The sequence below is a fragment of the Bactrocera neohumeralis genome, chromosome 6 (assembly GCF_024586455.1).
Source record: "Bactrocera neohumeralis isolate Rockhampton chromosome 6, APGP_CSIRO_Bneo_wtdbg2-racon-allhic-juicebox.fasta_v2, whole genome shotgun sequence".
Classification (NCBI taxonomy): domain Eukaryota; kingdom Metazoa; phylum Arthropoda; class Insecta; order Diptera; family Tephritidae; genus Bactrocera; species Bactrocera neohumeralis.
Window position 1 is genome coordinate 9,705,187 of NC_065923.1, and position 12,117 is coordinate 9,717,303.

General features: G+C 39.6%; 1 protein-coding gene across 3 annotated transcripts in view; it reads left to right on the forward strand.

Moving 5' to 3' along the window:
* LOC126762978 (uncharacterized) overlaps positions 1–11,366 on the forward strand; it is a 176,584-nt gene extending 165,218 nt beyond the window's left edge. For all 3 annotated transcript variants that reach the window (XM_050480090.1, XM_050480088.1, XM_050480089.1), the window contains 3 exons: positions 3,230–3,342; positions 4,713–4,888; positions 7,419–11,366. In XM_050480090.1, the coding sequence (XP_050336047.1) occupies positions 3,230–3,342; positions 4,713–4,888; positions 7,419–8,538 (1,409 nt within the window). In that variant the 3' untranslated portion in view covers positions 8,539–11,366. The remainder of the gene's footprint in view (positions 1–3,229; positions 3,343–4,712; positions 4,889–7,418) is intronic.
* The last annotated feature ends 751 nt before the right edge of the window (positions 11,367–12,117 follow it).

Sequence of the window (12,117 nt, forward strand, 5' to 3'; positions counted from 1 at the left end):
ACTTCGGTTTGCCGCAAATGTTCAAACATTACAACAACGCTACAACAACAACTCTACAAACGACATATTGAGCATTTATGTTAATTAAACTGGTTATTTAAGTAACATTGACATGTGTTTGTCTGGCTTTACACACACACACACACACATACAGATGTGCGTGAACATGTGCAAATATTTAGTATTGCAAATAATTATGGTGATTTAAATAACAACATCATACAACTATTTGTGTGTGAAGCGTGTGAATTTGTGACCGAACATAATAAATGGCCTTCGGTGGTCTCAAGGCATCCCTAACTCATGGCTTTTGGCATGAGCATGCGTCCACATCAGATCACACACGCTGCGGGATAGCAATGTCAAATATGAAAGCAGCTCAGGGAGCTGACTTCCAGCCTGTACGAATGTAGCACAAGAGATACGGGCGATAATGTGATTGTCTTGCAAAAAAATAGACGAAAGGAAGATAAACAACATTTACCGTTACATACAAAAACAACAAAAATACAAATATGGAATCTGTACTGCACGATTTATATGCTACCCTAATGCAATATGGGTCTTAAATCTACCGGCGAGTTATATACGAAATTTAGTTTAAGTTTATTTACTATATAAATGAGTAGACGTATACATATATATGAGTACTTATATACATATTTATGTACGTATGTATATAGCAACCACAAGTCCACAAAGACTCGGCACAAATTCGGTTTGTCAAATCTGTTGGCGCTTACAAGGCGCATGATGGATGGCGAGCCATAGAAGGCGACAAGAACAGAGCCAGCGCAATAAAAAATATTAACAGAAACAGAGCGCCAAAAGAAAAGCAAAAAGTTTCAAATAGACTTCGAAGACAAACAACAAAAATAAAAAATAAAAATAAAACAAAAAACGAGGAAAATATGTTGCTTGCCAGTAACTGTTGACAGTTTGTGCTCATCAAACAAACAGTTTTTTCCCTTCGCCTTTGCCTTTGTACGCCACACTCGGCGCTCGGTGGGCTCGAAAACAATTTACTTTAAAGTTTAAAGTTTTTCAATTACCACAAATAAATAACAAACAGAATTTATTACTTAATAAGTTTAAATTGTAAATATCATGAGCGCGGTGTTTAAAACTTACCTCCGCAGCAATGAATGGCAATGCCTGGGACAGCGGGGCGTATGAGCAACCAAGTGTCACCGGGCTAAGTGCCAGCCAACAAAGTTTGAAATGATTTTATTTCTGCTGCTTCCGCCTTCCTTCCTAACGCTGTCGCTGCTGGGCGCTCTGTCACTGGGCGACCACTTTGCGGCGTAGACCTCCGGAATATGACACATGAATATTGCAGACGAGTGATATTTGCATAAATGCTTGTGCCTTTTCGCTTTAAATTCACACACACTCATGCTGGCATCGGCAGCGCAATTTAATATTATGTATTTATGTTTAGCCAAATTAGAATATGCATGCATTTATTAATGCACAATTCACTCTATCACAGTGCCATCTGCGCTGGCTATGTGGTTATGCCTGTGATTTACTCGCCAACTCGTCAGTGCTGGTCTGTAATCACGGTAATATTTGTAATAGACTGTATGTTCATATTCTTCAATTCACTCAAACCAAGCGTACAGCTGCAGATAGCCAAGTGCAGTGACCTGGAAGACACATTCTTCATACTTGTGGTTGTCAAGAAGTTGTCATTTCGCAGCCAGCAAGCTATCTGACTATAAGCAAAACACTTAGCACATCCTATCATCGACACACACACACACACAGAGATACATGTTGATATAAACTGAGAAAGTTATGTCTTAATAAATGATAAATACCTGAGGCACTTTGCCTAAAACGTATTATGCAGCTGAGCATGAAATCTTTGGTTGCATATTCAAACGAAACCAGACATACCGCACCAAGCTTTCGGACTTGTCTCCTTCTGCAGTAATTTACGCTTCCGCACGATTTTAAATCATCTTATTTGATGGGGCTTTTGCCTAACTCTAACAGAAACCAAATACAAATAATATCTGAGCTTTCCTTTAGTTTATTCAAAATATAGCCCTTTTGCTGCGAAAGCAGCTCTTTAATATTTAATATAATTTTAATATTTAATACAATATTAATTTAAATTTAATGGGCTTGCGAATGATGAATTTGAACGGCACTCTTAGCAGATTCTGCTATGTTAATGGCGCGCACTTTCGAAACCGAAAAATGAACATGCTCTTGTAATTTCGAGTGGCCACACAATGCTCCATGGGCGTATCTGTATCTGTAAGCGCGCATATTTGCATTCACAAGTGCGCGCGACTGTCGAGTGAGAAGCGTAAATCCGTTGGCTAATTGTTTCCGCAATGAAACGTGCATAAAACCCTTTAATGTCGGCATAAAACAAACGCACAACCACCGCCATTGTGCGCTGAACACACACATGCAACGTTAAGTATGTATGTGTGGCATGTGCCATGTGCATATGTCGGCAATAACATATTCATAATTCATTTTTCATTTGCCGACATACTTATACACTTAAGGCTCGGGGGAGTAAATGCAAATGAGGACCCCTCGGCAAGCCGAGTGCTTCTGGAGTTTTGATGTTTTCCCTTATTGAATGTTATTTATGGCTAATTCGTGTTTATTTGTAAAGGCCAAAATGAGCGACGCACAACTGCCGTAAGTGTAGAGAGAGAAAGAGAGAGCTAGCCCATTTAAGAGTAGCCTTAAGGTTTCGGCGTTCAAGCGAATCGAGCTCAGGAGGGACCGGATCCCAAATATTCCTGCAGGGTGGCTAACGCATACATACTTACGCACACATTTACTTAAAAAGCAAATATATGTAAGAAATTTATTTAATTTCGTCTGTGCATGTTGTGCGTCGTGTTTTTTTTGTCATTTTGTTCAATGAAGCGACAGGTATGCTAAGGAAAAATTCATCTTCATCATTCATGTATATGAGCGAACATTTGCCAGGTCTTGGATGCGTAGTACTACTTTAATTTTAATACTATAACCAAATTATAACTGTTATAGAACTTTAATTTTGATACTATAACCGATTTATAACCGTTATATAACTTTTCTTAATACTATATTTATAACCGATATATATCTTTTTTTAATACTATAACCGTTTTATACCCGTTATATAACTTCACTTCATATATAGCCGATTTTCTGAATACTCAACTATCAATTAAATTCTAAACAGTGCCGATTTGTTGTTTTTTCATTGCAGGCAAACCGGTTTCATGGATGATGATTTCACCGTCCGTAACGCCAAGGAAGCTGAATGTGGGTTCAAATAACCCGGCCATGCGGCTCTACAAGTTCGATACGGACTCTGGTCAGGTAAGTTGACTTGAATGCCCGGTTTTGTTACGTTCTTAAATTTGCGGAGAAAGTGTTTTAGAAGCTTTATATTTATATAAAATTTTACGTTTCTCTTGTTTGTGCTCTCTGACCATCCTCAGCATTTTATATTTGCCCACTGTTGATGTCCTTTCGTTATTGAATTTTCTGATTTTTCTCTACATTTAAAAATGTTGTTGTTGCAAGCCCGAAGATAAGTCAAAGCAGTGAATAGAAACATTTTAATTGAGGGCACCGTTGAAAAGTTTAGTTGAAATTCGATTTCCGCACCGCGGCCTTCTAAAGAGTGACGGTTCGGTTTGGTCCGAACGGATGTCAAGCTTTTGTTCCCCATTTGAGTCATACAATTTTGTAACTGTGGCAACATTTTGTACGAGAATTATTTTCTCTTGCGTTGTCATACGCTGGTTTTTTCTTAGTGTGTTTGTCTGGGTTCGGCTTGTAACGAAGTGTGCTACAAAATTTAATTTATACAGCAGCAAACTTTCTTCCATTCGGGCATATATCCGCCAGCGAATGGCGCTTGCATTGCTTTACAAGCTGAGCGATGCATACGTACATACATATGTACATAGATACGCTTGCTCTACATATTCGTATGCAAATGACTACACGAGCTGCGCCATCCTGTTCGCGTTCACAAGAACTCTCTTACCATTTATTCAACGCGTTACAAATTTATGCCACTTGCAAGCGCTCGCAAAGTTATGCACATTTTAACACGCACTCCGCTCCGTCGCTATGGCAACTATGTTTGTGCTCGAGTGCGCCGTTGCCGTTGCCGTTTTTATGATAGACAATTTCGCAATGCATGCAGCTCAGCCAGCAAACACAACGACACACAATTCACGCATTAGGGTGGCTCACTTCTGGTAAATCCGCAAATGCTTGAAGGAAAGGCAGCGAATAGTGGAGCGAGGCTTTGTTGCCGTTCTTAGGTCGCACACCCTAATACAACTCTTGCAATAGAATTTGGCTTTATTTCGTTTGTTTATAGCTGCAGAGCGCTTTGGTTCAGCTCGAAACGAGAATCCTTCGGAAATTTTTGCTGTCGAAGTTTGTTTTATATTTTCAAAGAAATGTATTAATTGTCGGCCAGTTTTGAACCAGTATAAGTTCCATATTTTTGTGATTTTCCGAGTGCAAGCGAACTCATACTTATTTCGTCTTTCGTTTTACTTTTCGATACGATTCAATATGTACGGTGGACTCGCATATGTGTTTGTATTTTTAGTTGAGCTGACCAAGCCCAAAGAAAACCAGCCTGCCAAACGTCTTTCACATTTCTACTTTATTTTTAACACAATTTTCTAACCTATTTTTTGCATGACTTGCATGCATAATTACAGGTTCTGGACTACACGCAGTACTTCATGGATTTGCAATTGGCGAATCAGGTGGGCGAGCCCAACTGGCTTCCGGAGTACAACCTCACCCATTACTACGCGCTCAGTGATATATCGGCGGTTTCGCTGCACAATTTCGTAGATCGCTTCACCAGCGGCGACGGCACCTGGTTTGGCAAGTAAGTACAAGAATAGGCGGACTTGTTGGGAAATGCTTTCGCATACTTTTCAATATTCAATTCACATAAGATATTATTTTTAAGTTTTATTTGTAATATTGGGTAGTAGTAAAAAGTATTTTCGTATTTATAATCATACTTCAACTTATTTTTTTTATACGAAAAGACTTTTTTGACCCAATATATCCTATAATTCCGCTGTTAAAATTTTACAAAACCTAAAATTTAATGCAGATTCGTCGAACCTAGCCACATGTACGAGCCACTAACCAAAATAACTGATTAATACCTGTCAAGTCCACACAAATTGTCATCTTCCAAAGTAGACATGAATATCACCATGCAAAATACCCCTCCAACCTAAGAAAACCAAATCTTTCCATACCGATTACGCTAACTGTTGAACGGACCAGTTCCTGCCATATTTAATTACGGTATAACTTCAGCTTCTACTACCGAGTACCCACGGAATTTCTCCAGTTGTTGTTTGTCCACTGTAAAACTTTTGCCATCGTCACTCCACCCGTCCAATCAATTCGACTTCGGTTGCTCATTCGCTTGTTTCGTATAAAAGCCAGTTTGTTATTGTTTTCGTATACATCTAACAAAAAGGTATTGTTTTGATGTATTTTGCTGCAGGCATAACAACAACAAGTCAATCGTAATAGCGCATAACAAGAGCACATTTTCCAAGCACCAATTTTCCATTCGCCCGAGCAGGTGAAAGCACGGGCACGGGTGACTGAGGGGGTTGCGGGCATACGCGAACACAAAAAGCCAATTGACTGTAAGAAAACAAAAAAAATTGCGTTTACCTCAGCCTTTGTTTATGCGTTGCATGCTTGTCATCCGCTGTAACGGCACCACCGCTCGCCCTTCCACCCCTTCCTTCCACTCGTGCACTTCGCGGTGCGATTGTTGTTTCGCCTTTGGCGAGCGATTGACGATGTGGCATTGTTGCTGCAAAGCAACTAAGCGACCGTAGCGCCATTAGCGTAGATTTTCAGTGGCTCCTCGGCTCGACATGTCGTTGACGTTTCGCCTCTCCATGCCCCTGCAAAGTGCACTCACACCGATGCATGCGCCATCCATGCATGACATGTGAGGCGGAATGGACACTTTTGTTTACCCACACATGTGTGTGTGTATATATGCCCGCGCGTGTGTGTGTGAGTACCTGTGGATGTTGCAAAATGTTGATAGACTTGTTTGTTTATTTGCCTTTACATTGCTGTTGTTGCGTTCATTGTTGATTGTCTTGATTGTTTTTATGCAAATTTATGCATATTATATTTGTATGTTGATTTCTTATCACTACGAAGCGCTACCGACACACACACACACACACGCACATTGAAGATGGCGCTGAGTGAGTGTGTGTGTGTGTGAGCATGCCTTTCGGCATATGATTATTCCAGTGCACGGTTGGGTGGAAAGCTGGTCACATATTTGCCAAGCTCTTCGCCGACGCTGGATTATGCCCTGTGGCCACAAGCTAAACTCCCATTGTATAAGTACGAGTAAATATTTTTTAACTTGTCTACACAAACAAAGGCCGTCTTCAGCGGTCTCCAGCAGAGCACTGTGTAGAGGGTGTCCACAGAAATATTTGTTTATTAATATCTTTATATCTTTTATTTTTCAAAAAATACTTCGGAAAATATTTTTTGGCTTATGAACAGTCAAAGCTGTTTGTAGCACATGAGATCTTTTACAATTATTTTCTAACGCTCATAATAGTTGGATGAGAAGATCCAGACCACAATAATGTCCTGATGGAAGACTAAGCTTTCCTTTCCAATCCTACAAAACACTTAGCATAACCTTTCGAGGCGTCAATCCTAGCTTTACGACCATTTGTTGAGCTTCACCACTCTTGGACCATAATCTTTTCCGTACATTATTTTTGTATTTGTTCCACCTTTCGTCTCCTGTTACCACTCGCTTCAGAAAGAGTTCAATTTCATTTCGTTCCAGCAAAGAATCCCAGATGCTGATTCGGCCATTGTCTCCGAAAACCTCACAAATTTTATTGGTGGCTTGCGTGGCATTCTTGCCTATTTTATACAAAAATTTCAAAATTTCTTCATTACTTTCATTCATCTTTGAACAACTGTAACTTTTTTCAATTTCCCCGAATTTAATTTTTTTTTTGGTTAAATGGTGCTTTAAATCTCACCTTTCCAACACTAAAAGGTATGACAAAATATGATTGGTAGCACTTAAGATATACGACTGCAACGACATCTATTGGCAAAATACGAAAAGATTTTTAGACTGTACAATAGTACAATGTTTATATAAATAAACTGAGATTCAGATCCTCTGGTTGCCTTTTAAGGCCTTAAGATACTTCGCTGCCTTTGATTCACGCAAGTTGCAGGAGTTTAAAATGTTCGGTTACACCGAAACTTAAGCCTACCTTACTTGTTAATACTACACTTTAAAATAATTAAACAGTTTTCGTTTTGGCCCACAAAAAATATCGCACACTTACCTCTTTTCTCTTTTCTTCTCTTTCGCCCGCCAGATATTCCCGCGCCAACACCGTTCGCTATCAGTCGGATTCCTGCGAGGGCGTCTGCATGCTGAACCACTATTGCGCCATAACACGTGTGGACTACAAAGAGTTCCGCCAATGCCTGGAGAAGGAGCAGAGCGCGCTGCGTTCACACGCTCCCGCTGCGCACACGGCGCTCGCCGGCGCCTGCCCCATTTTAGTGCTGATGTGCGCATTGCTGGCATCCTGTTGTCGCCAGGCTGCTGCGCTACTGCCGAAACTCATTGCACGCATGAGAGTGCAACAGCAGCAACAACAACACCTACATCAGCAGCCTTTTGTCGAAAAGAAAAAGCGACAAATTGAATTCGCCGCGTTGGCGCTGGCCATGACTACAGCTTCCAAATACCGGACCGCAATATCAGCGATGTTATTAAACGGCAGAATGGCAGCATTTGCTCTGCTGCTCGGGATATTGTTGATGCTGCAATATGCGTTGGAGCGCAACTATCGAGGCACGAGCACCGCACCACCACCACCGCCGAAGGAGGGTCAACTGAGTGCGAAAATGGCTGCAAATAAAATGGAAAATTTTTACATGCAACGGACAATGTTGCAGCTAAGGACTGGTAGCATGCTGCTGCGGGCGGGCCACGGTAGGGTGCCATTACAACGGCCAGCAACACTCTACTGCAACGGCGCTTGCTGCTGTCGGTTTAATATTACCGTTGTGGCAAGCAGCGACATGAGAACCAATGCGGCTGATAACAATGCAACACTGTGGCAACTGTGGCATGACGTGGCGCAAGAAAATGCTACTGACAATAACAATGCCCGTCATGCAATAATTCCAATTTCAACTGTGCAACAGCGATTGCCACAATGCAACACCGTCAATTACAGGTCGCTAAGTCTGGAGCGGCAACTTCTTTGTATATTATGTTTCATAATGAGCTGCGTGCGGCCTCAAAGCAGCGGGCTGCGCATACTACCAGGTGCCCTGTGCACCGACACCACCGCCAACATACCCAACAAACTGCTTAACACAAACACACCCACTGAAATGCTGGACGCCGCCTCGTGCTGCAATCGCTTTAGCCAACAACAAACACACCGACGTTGGAGCGTCCAGAGTCCCGCTTCACATTAGTAACACCCGGTATTGCTTAGCTTAGCTTTTTTATCGTAATTTAGTGTTTATTATTGCAACAAATGATATTCAAGGAACGCGTGAGCGGCAGTTGGATGAATGTGTGGTCATAGTTGATATAATGTGCGAGCTTCTTAGTTCATGAAGTACCGGCAAAACATATAAGCTGTTGTTTCTATAATAATAAGGCTGTGCTGAATCATAAAATAAAGAAGTTCTGCAGAAAAATAATCCCAACTCAGGACTTCTGCATGTCTTGAGCTGAGTCGCCTATACTTATTTGCCATATTTTGAAGGGGTTCAACTTTCTAGCACGGATAATTTAGACCTTCTCGAAGCTATATGCTGTTTCTATTACAAACCAAGCGGAGTGGAGGTTGGAAGCTATATTTATAATTAGTCTCTCTCAAGGCACTGGAAATCGCTACCAAAATGTTGGAAGTCTTTAAAGCTCTCATGCGTGAACGCTTATTACGCATACTTGATGCTAGAGTTTGCAGCACAATTATCTTAATGTATTTCATAGTTTGGCGAAATAAACCTTCGGCACCAAGTATGTCGACAGCTGAAATAGCATCTATGTAAAAGCGAATCCAAAAAGGCAATTGGATGTAGAAAAAGTTGAGGGAAGCATAAAAAATAATTTAGAACCTTGGCACTATTTAGTTATCCACAGACATATAAGGATATATATACAGGGTTTGTCCGGAAAGTAATAAGACTGAGTCGATTTAAAAAAAAAATTATTGTACCAATCTTTGAAATTCTTTAAAAACTTTCAAAATAGGCTCCCTATGCGTCGATGTAGCGCTGCCAGCGCGATGGCGTCCCAGAAGACATTTTTCGATATAGCCTTGAGAACCAAGGTGCATGTTGCTTGGATGCCCTCTGTTGTCTCACAATGCTTGCCTTTCATTGGCCGTTTCGGGCAAGGAAACAAAAAAAGTCCTGCTGAGGAAGAATTGAGATGCTTGCCTTGGTTAGATAGCTGTTCACAAGAAAGGCGGTGTGATCTGAGGTGTTGTCTTGGAGCAACTTCCAATCGGCTGCGATGACTTGTCGGACCTTCGTTTGAGTCTCTTGAGGACCTCCACGTAAAACTTGGCGTTGACGGTTTGTCCAGGAGGAACAAATTCATGGTGGACGATGCCTTTGATCTCAAAAAAGATAATGAGCATTGTTTTCACTTTAGATTTGCACATTCTTCCTTTCTTTGAGCGAGGACCTCTTCTCGGCCTTTCAAAAAGGCCTGGTGCCACCGAAACACAACACTTCTTGCTAAGAAACATCTGGGTAAGACGCTTGATCATATCAAACGCCTCTGTCGCAGATTGACTAAGTTTCACACAGAACTCACAGAAATACGTCGCGCGCGAAAATGTTTGACCTGACTCTCCAGGTGCTCGGAGACAACTAACCAACCGCTCGTTCGTTAGCTAGGAACGCCCTCTACCGAATGCAGTCTGCGCGCACGCTCCGAAGTACAGTCGCGACGAAAGAAAATCTGTCCTATTACTTTCCGGACAAACCCTATACGTGCTGAATTATAAAATGTAAATAACTCTGCTTCACAACAGCTTCCAGCCAAGATAGAGTCTTCAGGAATACTTTCATCGTGGACTCAATGACTTTGTTTGATTTTTAGAATTTTGTGCAGATCGTAATGCACCGTTACGAATGTAATACAGCTGACTGAAAGTCGGAGAAAAGCTTCAATTATTTAAGTGTGTATTGTTTTCAAAATAAACCGCTTGAATACAAAAGCAAACAGAGGGTACAGTTACATGTATACCAAGCTCAGTGAAGGCCGTAACTTCAGCTAATATTTGCGTGTGTGTGTGTGAATGGCCGCGCGGGGAGCAGCGTGCGCTACGACTACTGCGAGGGTGTTGATTTGCTAGAAGTGAGCGTTTTGAACAAAATCGAATTAGTGATACCAATAGGCTAGTTACTAGAGGAAAGCTTATATTTAATTACAATAGAAACAAATAAATAGGAAAATAGTTTCGCCATTGTAATAGCGAGCGCTGATTACCGTTATAAGTATTGTATGAAATAATGCTGAGGCAATTCTCCATAGATATGTTCATAAGTGTCTATGTTGTGTGACTATGCGCATATTCATATATATAGTATATATATATAAATATATATAAATATAAATGTATGTACATATTATAGATAAATAAATGTTTTGCATGCGTTATGTATTGTATACACATGTATAGTATGTATGTATAAACCAAACGACCTAAATCTATTTCATATAAAAAAAAAAAACATTTCAAATGTGCAATAAAGCAAAAACAAAAAAAAAACCAACTGTGTAAATAGTACTGTATGTAATTAAAGAAAATAGCATAAAACAACCACAACAACAACAACACTTCTGTTTCATCACTTTCAATTACTATCAAAATAGGTGTAATGAGTCATATGTGGATATTTGTATTTGTATTTGAATAATCATTTCATCATGCGCAATTTTCACAACAATAACAACAATAGCTGAAGACAAAAAGCAAATGTAAATATTAAAAAGTTAAATAAAACAAAGTACATAAATGTATGTGTTTAGGCAGTTACAAATAAGCGCATATACACACATACATACATATATGATAAGCATCAATGTATTTTATGTACATACATACATAAGGGAGGTAAATAAATAATGCAACTGCAAATGCCGATTACTGTTTGACTTTAGTGCTGACCTGAGTGCGTTTATTGAACTTGAACAAAAACAAAAACGAAAAAGCAAAATAAATAAAAAAATTAAATAAGCAAACAAACAAACACATGTATAATGAAGAGGTAATTAAGCATTCATAAATAAATTATTATAAAAAAAATTATATAAATAAATACTATTTGTCTCAAAAGCGTACAAAAGTGTTTGGTTTTCCGTTTCTGGTTTAATTCGCCCGCAACAAAAAAGGTTAACTGTAGATAATGGGTAAGTAAAATGGGCTTAATGCAACCCTCCACTACTGTACTGCTAAGTGTAGAGGACCTTTAAGGGATTATACATACATAAAGTAATGTTAAATCTTGTAAAAAAATCGAAGGAATAAGAAAAATAAATTTTTTGACAAAATGGCGGTTTCTCAAAAAAAAAATCGATTTTTGAACTTAAACTGCTTATAAACAAACTGTTTATCGGTGAGAAAAATCTTCGTTTATCAACTAAACAATATTTAAAAAAAAATTTATACTAACCGGTTTCGAGTAATATTGGTCACCGACTTTAAAAACACCATTTTGGAAAAAAAAACGCCAAGCACGCTCAAACGCCTTTTCTAATTTGCATGTAACTTCGCAACTATTCACCTGAATTATATGAAATTTTCTGTGTATATTTTTAAATATGTATGTACATTAAAAAAATCAAATAAATTTGAGCCTCCGCCTATTATACCATGAACCGATGTTTTCAACGAACTGCACTCGACTCGCCAAAACCCTCATCTCGGTGCGAAATGATAACAAAAAGCATATGACAATTTCATTAAAAAAAATTTGAAAGAAGGCTTTAACAATCCAGCGCTGCAATGCTGGTAACTCCTATGAAGGTAT